This window comes from Dermacentor silvarum, chromosome 11 (assembly GCF_013339745.2).
Source record: "Dermacentor silvarum isolate Dsil-2018 chromosome 11, BIME_Dsil_1.4, whole genome shotgun sequence".
NCBI lineage: Eukaryota > Metazoa > Arthropoda > Arachnida > Ixodida > Ixodidae > Dermacentor > Dermacentor silvarum.
In genome coordinates this window covers 57,728,073-57,745,093 of record NC_051164.1, presented here as the reverse complement: position 1 = coordinate 57,745,093, position 17,021 = coordinate 57,728,073, and the positions used below count along the sequence as shown (strand labels likewise).

The 17,021-nt window shown below is 44.6% G+C and overlaps 1 protein-coding gene across 2 annotated transcripts in view; it reads right to left on the bottom strand.

The window, feature by feature from the left end:
• Positions 1-15,385, bottom strand: part of LOC119432604 (uncharacterized) — a 61,168-nt gene extending 45,783 nt beyond the window's left edge. For both annotated transcript variants that reach the window (XM_049659162.1, XM_049659163.1), the window contains exon 1: positions 14,177-15,385. In XM_049659162.1, coding sequence (XP_049515119.1) covers positions 14,177-14,368 — 192 coding nt within the window. In that variant the 5' untranslated portion in view covers positions 14,369-15,385. The remainder of the gene's footprint in view (positions 1-14,176) is intronic.
• Positions 15,386-17,021: the final 1,636 nt, after the last annotated feature.

Here is a 17,021-nt window from a genome sequence, read left to right as displayed (position 1 = left end):
TTGTGAGTAAACAAAGCCTTCACAAATTTCTACTTGTCGATATACTGTGGTGGGCACGATACCATCAACAAGGAGTAATTGTTACTTCTAAAACAATGTGCATCCTTCTGGTGACTAACCTGTAATAAGAGCCCTAGTGAGTTAGGCATCTTAGGTTCAATGTCGTGCCCGAAGTAGGAGCCAGCCAGCTGTCCTTTATATCCTGCGTCGGCCGCCGTGAACGCGCTTGATGTAATCCCACGTTGCCAGGTGGACCAGGTTGGGTTCATCTGGAAATGGCGGGTGATGAGCTGGAGTGCGTAGTCGTCGATGCGGATCGGCAGGAGGCAGCCGCACGTCGGCAGGGGGTTGTCGATCCGAGCGAAGACGCACGGACGATACCATGAGCGTTATCGCAGCCTGTGATAAAAGCCAGCGTGAGTTCGACATCTTAGGTGTGATGTCGTGCCCCCGTAGGATGTCTCCTACGATAAGTAAATTTTTTATGTGTTTATATATTCAGTGGTCGAAATTTATAACAAAACTGTTAACGAAGCTATACTAACAGTAGTAAATATCAATGATGAAGTGCCGTATCTTTTAGCTTCAGATGCGATAGGCTGCTTTAGCCTTCTTCCTTCACTTTGTATCCATCTGCCCTTTTTGCGCCGCTCTTCCAATCATATTTATTGAATTTATTGGGCGCATTCGAAGCCGCGTCACAAGGGTTCTTTAAGCACACGCCGCGCCACAACACTTAAGCGCTGCCCCACGAGCACCTGCGCGAGCAAGGAATTATTTCTCAGCGTTCAAGTTAGTGAAAATACTCAGCGCTCTAACGCACACGGTCACTCAGTCCAGCCACCTTGAGAAATCGCATCAGCGCGTTTGTGGCCTTTAGCTGTGATCAGCGAGGCCATGGTCCAGGACCTTGTTTAACAATAGAGTTCTTTATCTAGCTTGTTGAAAGCGGTGAGGAGGACAAGTATTTAAGTTGCAAAGTACAGGCAGTAGAACAGAACGTGCTCTAGAGTTTCTTCGCCACCATAGGCAACGTTCCGAGCTAGCGGTCATTCGATTTAGCAATCAGTATTCATTGGTGAATGCAACAACCAGGCGAAGGCGACGAAATTCTGTTTCTTTCCTTGGTGAAGGAAGGGTAATCGGCGCAGTTTTATATAAGGGTCGAGTGAGTGCGACCAATGGTGATGAAATTCAGGTGTGTGCCAGTACCTGCAATGTCAAATCATGCGCTAGCTTTCTTACGTGCTGGGCCGCGTCAGTCTTCGATAAAGGTATAGGACACAAAATTTCTTTCTTCGTTGGATTTTCGGTCAGTATTATCGGTGAGCTTAGCCGCAGTAGCAGTAGTAGTTAAAAGTACCAACGCCGATTATCAACTGAAAGATCGCACTATGGCGAAAACGTGTCTCCGCATGCTTTATCTATTCCTTGTTTTCCGCATTTGTGAAATTTTTTGCATGTAGCCTACGTTTACGTAGTCCTTTTCGTTCACGTACTTTGTCCGTATCTGCACGTCGGTCGTTTGCTAATCTGAATCCCTACTAACTTTCCAACTTTAACTCGTTCCTTAATGCTGTACTGGTACACATGCCCTCTTGGGAAAATTGGGCGCAAATGGCTTATATTAGGTATAAGAAACCAGAGTATATATTTATGATCAATGAAACTTGAGTACAGGGATATTTGTGTAGCGCGAAAAGAGATAATTGGACAATGCAAGAAAATTAGTAGGGATATTGACGAGTTGAGAATATAAAATGTTGGACAAAAATACATGACCCGCGGAACTCTATTTTCTCTTCATTACCTTAGCAAGATTATCATCTGGCATAAATTATTATATTGAAATCTGTTAATGCCTTCACTGACGTTACGCTTATCGCTTTTCTTTTCGTAGCTCTCTCTGTGATTCTTAGCTGTTAAGCTGCAGCATTTTGTATATTATAATCGAGAATGCATTGATATTTGCGACCTTAAATTGGCAGTGTCGGCTAAATGCACTTCCTTCGACTTCTATTTCCACTGCATGTTTCCTTGTCATTGTCTGGAACCCTGCGATTACATTGTCAAAGGAAAAGGTTGCGGCCACTGCTTCTAGAGAATTGCACTGCCAATCGTCCACAACAGTATATATATATATATATATATATATATATATAATATAGTCCAGCAATCGTTTCATTAAGGTCATATTGCAAGAGATGCCGAAGCTCCTTCCAGTGAGCAGGCGCAACGTGTTGTGCCGATACGGCACCACCCGAAATTCCACGCCCCTTTTCGAATTGCACGGGAGTGCGATCGCCACTCTTTCTGATTCCCTTTCGGAGGGTAATAGTGTAGTCTTGTTAGCTTGGCATATATCTGATCGGACTGAATGCCTTCATAAACGCCTTCAAACTCTTCCCTTATTCCGCATCAGGGTCAACACTCATAGTTCTTGTCGTAAGGATCGTGAAGAGCATACGTAGAACTGCTGCATGGTTTGAGCCCCGTTCAGCCTATTACAGTGTTTGTTGCTTTTTTTATTGTCTTCGGGGCTTTTCAAAGTACCGAATAGCGAAAAAGTTTTCGCTGTTCACAAGTAAGCAGTTTTTTCTTTGTGATTCTGTTTCGCACAGTGCAATTGTTCGGTCGGTTTTCTAGAATAAGCAAGAACCATAGAATCCACAATTGCATACACATTTCAATACACATTGTACCTGACTCTTCCCAATGCCAAATGCTGGCATAAACTAATCTCTACTGTGGGCATCAGCGCGTCATCTCCTGGCCAGTTTTTTCAGCAGTTCTTTTTGTAGGCCTTGTAAGATGCATTGTCTAACGCGACTCGCATAGCGCGCTAGCCTGCTTTTTGCATTCATTGCGCTGGTTCTACTCATGAAACTACAAATTCCTACGCGCACGGAAGTAGATTCTCTCCAAGATCAGCGTGAAATATTCATGAATATACTGGCAGCTTTAAAATGCGCATGTGTATGCGCGAGACTAGTCAAAACGGATATTGCTTACAGTTGCAACATGCTAGAAATTGTTGTGGTAGATAGATAATACTGTTACGTGTAAATAAACTAGGCAAAAACTATTTACACAGTATATTTACAAATACCGCAGACATTGACCAAGATGGAAGCCAGTCCACGTTAGCAGGAGGCACGACGTCGTCTTCAACCAGTGACCGATCTCTTCTTCGAAGGTCGCGTATCTCAACATTCCGGCGGCAGAGGCGGGGCACACCTAAGGAGCTGCAGCTGGGGAAGAGTAGTAATGCATGAGCCGTGAAATGGGGACGACGTCACGGCACAACGGATTAGGAGACGTAGCAGGATTTCCAGTTTTTATCTCGTAGTTGACATCACTAACTTGTTGAAGAACGTGGTATGAGCCCCTTGTATCGAGACAGCAGCTTTTCAGAAAACCCCACTCGACGGGAAAGGAACAATATTGTAAGAGAATTTGGTCAACCAATACGAGCTGAGTATGTTGGGATCTGAATGTACTCTATACGGCTGATCAAGAGTGTCCCGAATCGCAAATGGAGAGCAAAACCGTACCCAAAGCGCTGTCAAAGTTTAAATGGGTAAATAGGCCGAAGTGGTTGGCTGAATCATAGGGTTTACCTTCAGAAAGTAAGACTGCGTCTATGAGATCTGCCGTTGTTGACGGCACCGGTCTATAATGGCGGCCTCCACTTGTTTGACTTGTTCACAAATATCAGTACACATGCGATGTTGCATTCCGTCCCCAATAAAATTTGGCCGCCGTGGTCAGGAATCGTACCCACAACCTGGTGTTCAGCATCAGAGCAGTGTACTTACGGTAAGCACTTGACGTTCACTGAAGGACAGGCCACCAGAGGAACGCAGACTGCTCAAAGAACCATGAGCAAATCCGGTGAGAGCAAGCTCTCATGGCTGCTAGCCCAGAACCGGCAGCGGTCGAGGTATAAAGCACGCAACCACCCCGAAGCAATAGGACGTGGTAACAACTAAAGACGCCAACGAAACAACAATGTCAGCGACCACGATTTGTTCTCCCGAAGTTATCAACGCGCTGGGAGGCGCGCTGAAGTGAGGAGTGCTTTAGTTCCACGGAAACGCCAATGATGGTTTGCCCTGTGGAGGCGCGGTTCGTTAGGCGGCGCTCGCAGCGACTGGGGCCTTGTAATAGCCCAATTTTTTTTCTGCTCACCTCTGCCGACGTGCACCTGAGAAAGGCTCTTAGAAAGGAGCTGGGCGTGCTTTTGCCACGACGCGATGATGGCTGTAGTGGGTCATTCTGTGGCGAGCCCTAAGGCGGTTCCGGTGGACAAGATGGATGGAACGTGGATGCGCCTTAACGAGGTGACGAGGACGTAAAAGAAAGTTCGGCTGTGTGTTTCCCTCGCAAGCTATCTACGCAACAAGGAGAGAATACAAACGACGGAGCAGGCTGTTACGCTCTCCTGAGAGAAATTGTGATGAGGCCGCGCCTGTTGACACTGTGATCGAAGTAGATGATGCGTTGTCGTCGTACGTTTGTGCACGAGTTTACGCGATCAAGCAAAAAATAGGCAGCTTGATGTATTGTTAACAGCGAATTGAAATTTGTTGCCAGTTGTATAGTTATTTTGTATCACAGACTTCGGTTGTGTTATACTTGGAGTGACAGTCCTAGGCTTAGTGTCTCTGAAGAATGCATACTGGTGCTGCTGCGGTATACCGTCAGCTGAAAAGCTTCAATAACATAGAAATACGCATATATCTCCGTCGGCTTCGACACACTAGATCGTGCTGTAGATTGGAACGTTTACGTTGTACGAATGGAAAATATAATGCCACGCACGCATTCCACATAAGCGGCCACAAATTAGGAAATATAGATATGATAGCTCAGATTGGTGACGGATGGCGTTTAGCGTAAAAATATTATCGCCCAGTGCACAATCAGGCTCTTTTTTATCATCGCGTTCTTCTGGTACACCAAGAAAAGTATATAACATGAAAGCATGCTAGTCTGCTTTTGCGTTTATACACTCCACCAGTTTGAGGGGAAAAAAGAGCGGCCCCGCACACAACAACAAAAAAAAAAAAATGTTAACAGTGGTAGCACATCTTTTACCAACGCCTCCTCTAACTATATGCCAGTCAAACGGGCGGTGGGAGCACTGCCAAACCTTCTCCTACTGCCCTTTCCGGGCGACCGGTGCTTAGGTCTGACACTACGTTCCCTCCTCTGGCGGTAGGCTCAACGCCTCCGTAAGCGGCACTCGTGGGTCTGCGGTGTGCTTTGCTTGTTCCAAGCTTATTGAGGCTTCTCTAACGCTAAATACTGCAATTATGCGCTATTTTTGCGTGCCATTGTGCACGCATAGTCAGTGTAAAAAAGAGCCAGGTGTCTCGTTTCACAAGAAAGAAGAGCAAACCTGAGAACTTTCTCACAAATAAAACTTACCATGCACTCGTGATAACAACGTAGTCGAATGTCAAGTGCATTCGGCATCTGCTTCTTGTCAGAAAGTTCGAGTTTGTGAGGACGAAGAAGATGTCGAGTGACCCAATTGAATCCTTGGTTGGATTCCTGCGCAGAATTGCCGGGGGCAATGATGCACTGGATGTAAATTGCTGCATACGGGCTGGAGAAGATGCTCAAGACTGGGATTGTTGCTGCTTCGAGTGGCAACGTGCAAAGTTCATCCTCTTTCTGAGCCAAAAAAAAAGAAAAACTTAATTCCAGCTAACTAGCACTGCCACCTGTTCAATGATGCGATGGAGAACCTTCTCAAAGCAGCAGAGGAGAACTGTATGAGCAATGCGTCAGCACAACGCCGCTCGTTTCAAACCCGGACATGACCAGTGTAACATTAATAGGAGGGTTCATCGTTTGCGCGGCAAGCAGAGCGAATCCCATGCGAAAATTCCATTTCGCTCCTGCAGGCGCTTAAAAGCAACTATCCCTTACACGGTCTCATCGCTCGCCAGGACCTAGGAGGACTTTCCTACCCGAGCGAGGAGCTGGTAATACCGTGCTCTACAACAGAAGTTCCATTGCTAAGCCATTAGAAGTCTGCGTTGAAAGCAGCGTCCGGGCTCTCATGGAACTTCTGTGCTCCATTGCGAAACGTGAGACGAAAAGCAAAGAAAGATGGTTCGCCAAACCAAAGAAGCTTAGGAAGCCCATTTTCACGAACTATGTCGTTGGAGTGACGGACAGAAACCGGGCGACTAAGGTTCTTGAGCGGAAACCATTGTCCCGCAAAGTGTTGAAGCTATAGCCGTGTTGTTGTTCTTCATGAGGAAGTAGACAATGCGTGATCATTTTAGTTGCCCATGGTAAGCGTGAAATAAACACAGTTTATACCTGCGTCTCTACTACGCGGCATAGTTCATTTTTGCTTGTTTATCGAAACAGACCTCTCGCTCTTCCCGCTTGGTGCCGCTCTGGTACTGCAAGCTTCTTATGATTTACTTGGCACTGATGCGAAAGATACTTAACATCTACATGTATTAATCTGCTAGCTGCCACAGGAGATGTTTAAATTATAATGCCCGAAATGTTGAACGAGAAGCTGCTGCTGTGTCCCGCCCATTGGAACGGCCCTTCCCGACCCACAGAAGCGCCGCGCGAGACAGTGACAGAGCGTGGCGCCACCCCTCGGTAAAAGCGCGCAACTCCGCAGCGGAACGTCAACAATGGCAGAGCGAGCCATCTGCCTGGCATCTAGCTAGAGGAGGCGTTGCTTTTAATAATGCTGTGGAGCTGATAGTTTGATATGCGCTGTACACTAACTGCGTAGGTTCTTACAAGCAGCTGCTTAGATCTATGGTAGATTCACACTAAAACTTTTATGCAAATACATTTAGGTACAGGTTAGAACCACTCCGCTGGTGAATATGTAACTTGGAGACGTCAAACCCCATGCATCGATCAAATAATTATGCGGAACGTCTCGGCCCATATTACGTTTCAAAATATATGTCACTTAGCTTCGCTACTGAGTGAAGCTCATGGGCGCAACCGACGAAAATTTTGGTTTTATCACGACAAAATAGCACAAGCACTTATGTATTCATCCCTAAGTATTAGGATACAAAGGAAATTTTTGTTTTTTACTGACATGGCAATATTTGGTAAAGTTTACGGTAATGCACAAATGTACGGTTAGATTAGGGTGTTCATACTTTCTCAAAAACGGTCAAGCGCATGAGCCAAATTAAGCCTGACAAGGTGAACCAATGCTAAGCCAGAATTTACATTCTCGCGCAACGTAGGGTTCTCGTTCCAGGACTTATAGGCTGCTGTCGAAGCGACTTGCTTTTTTTTGTGATTTCTTCGTAGAACTTTAAAAATAGCGTATTTTATAGCGCTCTTTTTCTTTTGGAAGTTGGTCTATGAGCCTATAGAAATTTATTGCGGAAGCTGATAGGCCTAGTTTTCGCCATATTCCTTAAAATACGTATTATTCAGTTGCGATCTTGATAGAGATGCAGGATTTTCTTGCTCCCGGAGAAAATATATCCGTGGTCAATCGGACCTTTCCGCGGAAGATAGCTTTTTAGATTGGAGAGAAACTTCGACCAAGGGGAAGATTATTACAAGTGTCTCATTCATTAAGTGCTTCAAGAAAGGCGCAATTTTCCTACAAAGAAAAAAAGTACAGACTACTCACCCATACACGCGTTTTTCCGTCAGGAATAACAGCAGACTACACGAGTTTTGTTCGCGGAATCAATAAATAGACACGCTTTCTGACGCCTGTCACCTTGAGGCACTAAACATGAGCGCTCGCATCAGTTTCTATGAATAGTGCGATGGGTTCCCGAGGTTCGCAGTTAGCGCGTGGGCGTTAGTGGCTAGTAGCTGCCCTCAGCAATCGGGTGTAAAAGTAATAAATCTGGATGCAACTTCCACGCCATTTTGATCAAGGCTTCCCCTGCTCGTACTCGGCAAAATTTATTGCACTGCTTGCGCCATCAAAGTCATAGCCACAAATACGCCAGAAACAAGGTTTCAAAGCTTTGATGGACGAGCGCAGTTTATTTCGCACCGCTGTTTGAACTAAAACACCCTTCACTCAGTTTCACGTTACAGGCATTAACGCCGGCGACCCTCTCGAACACACACGCATCACGAAAAACCGCCGGAAAGTCATGCCTAAGGCTGCGCTGCGTTCCACGCGCACCGATGATTCAACGTTCTTGCTTGAGCTTTCTGATTGTTTCGTGGCGACATCTAACCTCATACGCCGTGGTTCTTTCAAGGAACCAAGGAGCCACATTTCCTTGGGCGGTGCTGTCACGCGCGTGCGCCGGCAGGTAAGGTATTGTACTAATGGGCTCATCCCCGTCAGTGACAGCGCAGCCTGTGGCGGAATCCCCGTGAAAGGGTTTCCCCCAGCTCGACGTGTCGCTCTTTCGATTACTGCTTCACTTCCCTCATACCGCGATCTCCCCTTCATTCTTTACACGCCAGGGGATTCGACGCCTTTCCTTGTGCAGAAGCTTCATTGGGGAGCTCTTCACACTTTGATTACCTTCTCTTTCACGGTGCCACAGGAAGTTTAGGATCTATCGTGACGCCACGCTTCGATCCATACTTTCTTGCACGCTCAAGCGTACCATGGTCGATGTGTAGGCGTGTTGCTCTGTATTGCCATGTACAAATAAAATTTGCGTCTTTCGCGGCTGGGAAGATAAAGTGGTGTTTGAGATATTTCTGCTGCTCGCCTGGCGAGCACATCAGTGACGAAAATAAAGGGCATTTTGCAAGAACCGAAGAACCCACTATTGCCTGATGCCTTAAAACGTCGAAAAGCCGGCCATGTGCAGCTTGGATCATCAACCCTTCCGCTGATTTCACTAGTGACAGAATTTTTCACGAAGCATTTTGTTATTCGGCGCGCTGCAGAGCTGTCATTTGAAGAGTTCGAGTGGCTTGTGATTCATGGGGTGGAGTTGCAATAGTGAGGCACGTACAAGCCTAAGCATCACTCAATCTCGACATGTTCAATTGCCGCACCTTCGTAATAAAGTGTTCATAAACGGTCATGCATTTGCTGCTCTGCGTGACAAGCACAGAGCCTTATTAATGTTATGGATGAGCTTAATTTGTTCTGTCGTACCTCCATAACACAGGTAACGTGTTGAGTCTCTCTTTTTCACACATCAAACGAAGCGGCAAGTGGGATGTGGGATCGGGGGATCTTTATCACTGTTGTGTATTTCTTAGGCTTTCAATTTCTCGGGCTCCTTGTGTGTTGTGTTTTATTGTCTCTTTGATGTCTATTTGCACTTCATTTGCTATTTGTGCTGTTTCCTTCGCAATGGCGCTGCGCCACATATATACAGAATTACAACATCACGGGAAAAAACGTTTCACATGTCTCATTTGTTATCGTAGGCATGCCGAAAAAGTGATCGCGAATATTGTGCGTGGGAAGGATAATGGCCCGAAATACTAATAAAAAATTGCCTTAATAGTGCGATTTTTAGGAGAACGGAAAGATACTGTCGCCACACAAAATGGCCTTCTCTGAAGAATAATGTGTAACCCTGATGGCAGTGATTGTTCCTACACATAAACACTTGACTTTGTTGCGAATACGTACACGATCACACACCATGCCCCCATAATCTGTCGTAACATAAGCGAAATCTTACAGGAATACAAACATATTCGTCCCGACGTTAAAATTTTAATTTTACGGCTATCTGCTGCGGTGATTTTCGGTTCGGTGCAGTTGGACCATATTCCATAGGCTAAAGATTAATTTCTAAGCTGTTTCGGGAGGCAACTGTGGATTAGTTTATCACTACTTAAGGAACAGCTGCCTGACGGTGAGCAGGTGCATTTACTTCAGTTTTATTATTCACCATCCACAGAATTTTGTAGCGTTAGCTACACTGGCCTAGCCAAGCCCGTTTCGCGCGGCACATCAAGAGCCGTGCTGCGCATGCGCAAGGATCAGTGATGTCACACGGCTTGCGCACCGGAGCCACCGGAGCCGGCACCTCTCGCGCACTCCGCCGCCGCCGCGCGCGACTCACCGCCGCCGGTCTGCGCATTCCAGAGGAGTGACGTCGTAGCCGTGGTAGACGCACTGGCGCCGGCGCGCGCTCGCTGTGCAGTCGCCGTCTGACACTGCGCTGGAGCCGCTGCGCTTCTGACTGGCGTTTGCCAGTGTGGTATAGCCATGGATAAGGAGAGCGCAAATGCTGCTCAACAGCGCAGAAGAACGGAGAAGCTTGACTCATCGGATCCCGAAGTTTTTGCCTGGCAATTAGCGGTTCAGCGTAGGAGACAACCAGGAAAGCTAAGAATAATCAGCTGAACCTTTGCTAACGCTACGTATATCCTGGCATAGCCGAGCTAAGCCACTTCAACTTTTTTCAAGTCACGTGGTGTATGTTAAGTGTTGTGTATCCAGTCGTAGTGCAAAATTTCAATGCAGTAATACATTATCAATTCTTGTTTGCCATGACATTTGAATTAATACTCTTTCAGTTCTTTCCAGGCGTGACCTTTCCCGCAGGTGTTCCTAGCTTGTTCACAATAACTGTTAGCATGCCTTTTAGTTTTATGGTTGTTTCTGTCAGAAAGAGTGCTCATGCATGTATACAAACAGGAGACAATGTAACCAACAACAACTGTAAGCACTGCGAACCATCTGCATTTGGTACATTTAGAGTAAAATATTCTGGCGGAAGTCGCAAAGGCATTTCCCCTTCAGGCACTGTGGGCACATTTGTGCACGCCAAGATGTGCATCAAAAGTAGAAAGACTTATGAGAATAAATATATTTAAAACATTCTCATACCCTGAAGGAAACTCATCTGATTGGACCTACGCTGCTAGTTTGAGTACTCTGTGCAATGTGTTTCATTAAAACTAGTTCGAAGATAGATGACTCAATGTTTACTATAGCTGTCAGTATGTCATGGGGTAGACTCACTTCTTTCTTTGTTTTTTACAGTGTTTTGCATCACACATATATTTATAGTGGTTGATAAGGTCTCTCCACGTATTGTGGAAATGATATACAGGGTGTTTTAGCAAACATTTTCAAAAATTCGTAAAGGTTGCCTGCGGTAGATAGCACAATTCTAGTTCATGAGCTGGTCTACTCGAAGAGGCGGACATCACTTGCACAAGAAATTGAAATGCCTAATAAAATAATTAAGAGAAATTCACTAATTAAGTTTTTAGGTATTTACCTGATGGCCCATATTGCAATTTACAAATTGTAGCCGTAGAGTTCGCAAGGCGGATCCACTTGGAACGAATTTTCGGGATGACACCATTTTCGAGATATTAATTCCCGAACATTAGGTAGAAATGCATTGGCGTTGCAGTTAGCTTCTTAACGAAACATCGCTTTATTCATTGAAGCACGAAATTAACTGGAACGCCAATGCATTTCCCCGCAAAGTTCGGGAATTATTATCTCGAAACTGGTGTCATCCGGAGAATTATTTCCAAGTGGATCCTTGCGAACTCCACGGCAACAATTTGTAAATTGTAATAGGGACCATCAGGTAATTGGCTAAAAACTTAATTAGTGAATTTTTGTTGATTTGTCGATTATGCATTTCAATTTTTTGTACAAGTAATGCCCGCCTCTTCGAGAAGACCAGCTCAATAACTAAAATTGGGCTATCTGCCACAGGCAACCTTAAATAAATTTTGAAAGTGTTCTGTGAAATACCCTGTATATATGATGCTTTCGTATTTTAAATTCAGGTATTGAGTGCCCACATGGAGCAACAATTCCGTAAACTTGAAAAAGATAACTAAACATTTCAGAATTCATATGCCGTACCTGCATCTCTAACCATTTTCTGATTTCCAAGATTCAAGAAATCTCGTGACTCAAAATTTTCCGTGGACCGAATTATTGGATTGGTGAAAGCGTGACGCAAGGTAGACTGTGACACCTTCTTGCACAACAGCTCACTGGTCATTGCTCAGTGCATGGTAGGAACTGTTGCAACTAACGGCATAATCTATCCTAGGTTCTACGCCTCTGCAAGGAAGCACACCGACCAAAAATATCTTAGAGGCCTCACAGCCTAACAACACTTAGCACTGTCATGTCTGCTTTGGAAAATTCTCAAGACACGCCCCAAAGTGTTTAATTGAGTGTCAGATTTGCAAGCCGAATAAATTGAGTGGACTGTTGACGACCTTGAAGTCTTAGGTGTTATACGTCTGCAAAAGCGTTATGAAACATAGGCTAAAGACTAAATGTTTTGACAGTGCTGAGAAACATTCACAGTTCCGCCGCTGTCTTAAGACATTCTGACAAAATGTTATAGTAGCTTGAGCGTTAAGGTGTGTTAATTTGCGGTTTTGAAGTTCATATACTGCTCTGTAGACTGATCCTCGATATTTTTGCAAATAATTTCAGTAGCGTATGGGACACAGGCTCCTTTCATAAAACCAGATGGTAGATATTGCATTATATGTTTCTTTAGGTGCCAAGTTTAGGAGACATTTTAGAAATATAGCCTCTCTTTCTTGCATCCTGACAAGTTTTAGGGAAACTGAACATCTGGATATTACTAATCTTGCACGAAATTTTTTTTCAGAAACACAGTGTGTTGCCACTTTGCTTGAGACCTAATAGCATTACCAGCGATGGTCATCATGCGATGGGTTCAACCGTAACTTTTTGATGATGATGATGATGATGATTGCATTTTATTGGCGCAAGGGCATCTAAGGCAAAAGAGCGCCAGGGCTTGTGTCAACCGTAACTTTTTAATTCTCTCAAAGCAAGTATTTCAAATAGAGTTATTGCCTGCACAAATCCAGTGCTAGTTGTTGCTTCTATATTATGCTATCTGCAATTCCCTCTAAAATTATTGGCGCGGTGCATGTTTTGAAAAACCATAGTGCGCGCACAAGAAGCCTATTACAATATGTATTTTAAAAAGACGTCTTGTTTCAATCTAAAAGCCATATCTTTAGGAGTCTGAAGTAAAACCTGGCACATACAGTCTGAAGTGTTCGGTGGGCTCTGCCTAAAAAAGCCGAAAACCTTAAGCATTAATTATACGAGCTCGTAGCTCGTGCGAAGTAAATGTTGATCCTATTTTACCAGCTAAACATGAAAAGCAATATATGGCACAGAAAGCTGTAGAATAAGTATAAATTGTTTGAAAAAGCAGATTTCCTTAATATTTTCTGGAATGCGGAAATTGGAAGATTTTAAGACTGTATCCCTGAATCCCTAAACGCCTGAAAAAGAAATTCAGTAGACGAACTGATAGACCCAAAGTCGTGGTGACATTTCCTTCAGTTACGTTTCATTTCTCTTCGCCGACGTGCAGTCTTGAACTTTTGTTTACGACCGGCTACCTCGATCACTCTTCATACATGACACATTTCATTTGCGCAGAGAATATTAACTTAGCAGCACATGAATATTGGTCGAGCCACAAAGACCGTTATGACCGCTCCACAAAAGAGTCATCATTCATAGTAGAAAATTCGCCGGACAACGCGCAAAACTAGCAAATGGTGGTTTAAAGCATGAAATCATTAAATAATTACAGTGACCCAAAGCCACGTTCATTGGCCCCATTGTACAATCTGCTAAATACCTAACCTAAAATAGCTCACCAAATTTCGACGTCATTGCAACTCACGCGACCAGAGCATGAAAGGACAGTCTGAACATTTGCGTGGTGGCATGATAACTTGGCCTCCGTGGGTATTTGTAGCAAGCCAACTTCCGGCACCCTTCACTGCAGGCGCCTGATGACCGCTGCACCCACACGCTGAAACCTAATGGGCCACTTCGCCGGGCGTTAATGGGAGACGGCAGTCAGCACCGCTTAGTCCAAATCCGGTGCGCCACACAGAGCGACTGTAGATGCCACTAACAATGCCCTGCGACCATTTGCGCGTCACTTAGTTTGCCGGGGCGAAGATAGCGTGAGCGTACTATTCCTCCTATCTTTTCATAGATGAGCGTAATCAACAGTCCTAACGTCCACATTCTGAAACATTGTCCGCTGAGGAAGAGACAAATGGGTCATTAACAAATGCCGGCAAGCTAAAAAGATACCTAAGCGAGAGGTGAGCAGCATTAGACTGCTACACTGCACTGGAGTAGCGCTTCATCACCGAAAAGGAGCTAAATAGAAAGGCACATTGCATTGTTACAGAATCCTTGAATTAGATGTTTATTCACCTCTACAGCAGATCTTGATTTGGTCGCGGTAGTTTCCAGTTCAGCATTGCTATTTTGCCTGTAATTCAAGCAGACAAAAATGTAGCGTAGAAAACCAGTTTCCCCCACCCCTACATCATGGCGACAAAATAAAACACAATGAGCCACCGACTCACTATGCACTCGGCTATCTCCAGAGTTGTAGCGGCACATTACAATTTACTGCCAATTATAAAATAACTGCACCGAGCGGAGTCGGCTGCTACAGAAAAGTGTAAAAGGCTGCCGATTACCATATTCTGTGGTTTCTCAACCGTCCGCAGAAAGAACTGTCATTATTGTTATTGTTGTTGCCTCAAATGATGGCTCGTACCCCCCAAAATAATTGCGCGCCAAGAATGAGATTAATTTACGCGTGGCAATGAACAACGAAGAAATCAAACCATCTAAGACCAAACATAAGTTTACACACTGAATTCACGGTTTAGAGTGGGCATATTTTACAAAGAAAACACAATTCTAACCCCGTACTTGCGCCTATCAACGCAACCTTCTCGACACAAAATTTATTAAACGTCGCTACAATTGACCGTAACTCGTACTGCGCGCTTCGTTCAAAAAGGTACCGTCATCAAATTTTATGGCCTGTAGCTCGGGGTCACTTGATGAAACAAATATACGTCTACAGTCCGTTCAGTAAGCAGTGCAGCTTTAAATGACATTTAGTCAGCATCGAAAGCCAGTGAAATCACCCGTGCACTGTTGCTTTTGGGTACGCCTAACTTCACGCTACCATAGAAGTTTGAGGCACCAACCACGTCCCAAAAAGCATGTTTGCCTATCTGGACAACAGATGGTGCACTTAACACACGGCGTTTGGTTTTTCATTAGTAGTAAACCAAATTTATGTGCTGGCCCAAAGTTTTGCTTCAGTGGCTCTTGCTCTTGAGTTGTTTTTATAAACTCATGAGCAGTACTGAAGTTGATACACTTGAAACGAGCATTAGATACGCTGTATGCACTTGGTGCATGTCCTCAGTATTGCAGCAACATTTGTTTATGGAAAGTGCGAAGAACAATACGTAGGAATGCTGCTAAGGTCAGAAACGTCATGGCTAGCTGGTAACAAATGCATGGCAGCTCTAATACTGCATGGCAGCTCTAATACAACTACCCGTTCCAAGGAAGCCAATTCTATGCTGCGGCAACAAATTGCCTATTTTTAACCTTCTCCACAATTATAAGCAACACTTATCATATTTTTCTTCGCAGCGCTTCCATCGCGTTGGTTTTGCAGAGCTACAGGTATGTTCTGTAAAAAAATCATAAACGATGATGATGTGTGGTGTTTTGTGGCGCAAGGGCCAGTTATGGCCAAAGAGCGCCATGCCAGTGTTTGTGAGTGTGCAGTGGAGCGATGAATTCTGAGAAGTAGATGAAGCGTGGCTGTAAAAGGGCCTAAAATAATCGCTGTAAAGTGCGTAAAATATATATGTACTAAAATCATGGCAATGACTAATGATGTGTACTATGAAATGAGGAATGCATTGAGAAAGAAGAATAATATATTTAAAATATTTAAGATACAGTAATTGGCAAGAAGCACTACTACCTAAACAGAGCCCTTGAACCACAAGGGCCTGGAGGCATGTGCTATAAAAAATTATCACAGCAACATCCTCTGGAGAGAGGATGTGCTACGAACTTATTGGGCTAATAACATGCAGCACAACATCATTCAAAAAATCGAGGACTGCTTTGGCATTAAAAAGTGGTTCTTCACCAATAATAGCATGGGATGTAGAGGGATATTGTAGCGGTATGCTACCGGAAAATGTTTCCTTCTCTCGGCTTCGGCTTCCCGGCACTCCACGAGGACATGGAGGACGGTCAGCCTCTCACCACATCTACCACAGGTTGGTGGTTCATCACCAGTAAGCAGAAAATTGTGGGTGCCATATGTATGTCCTATTCTTAGACGACAGAACAGGACATCAGTTCGTCGTGTTTTCATTACGGGTGGCCAGAAACCTAACTGTGGTTTATCAAGTGAAGCTTATTATTTCTTTCAGCGTCCCACAAGCGCTGCCAGTGGTCTCGCAGTTTTCTTCGCAGAAAAGGCTTCAAATCTGCGGGAGGAATAGTAGCCGCAGGATTAATAGCTTGCGATGTAGTTGATGTGGCCAACTTGTCTGCAAGCACATTACCCTCAATGCCTCTATGGCCAGGCACCCAGCATACAGTCACATGCTGGTTAGATATATATGCTCTGCATAAACTGGAATAGAGCTCAGTAAGTACAGGATTTTTGTTTTTGCAGAGTGACATCAGAGCTTTCACCACGCTTAGGGAGTCTGTAAATATAACTGCTTTTTGAAGTTTTGATGCCCTTATATGATTCACAGCCGACAATAGTGCATAGGCCTCAGCGGTAAAGATACTCGTTTCCGGGTGGAGTACACCGGATTCCGAAAAGGATGGGCCGACGGCTGCATAAGATACCCTGGCATGTGACTTGGAAGCATCTGTGTAAAACTGTGTACACGAGTATTTAGATTGGAGTTCTAAGAAATGCATTTTAATGTGTGCCTCTGGCGCGTGTTTAGTGACCTCTATGAACGATGTGTCACACTCTATGAGTTGCCAGTGCCACGGTGGCAATAGTTTCGCTGGAGCCATAGGACATTGTTCAAGCAGCGGAACACCCATTTCCTCACTGAGGTTCCTCACACGCAAAGAGAACGGCTTTCTCGCTGCAGGTCGGTTACGGAAGAGTGTGGCAGCGGTCACATCGTTTATTGTTGAATAAGAAGGATGTTCAATGTTTGCTTGTACTTTCAGAAAATATGTAAAACTGCTGTATGAC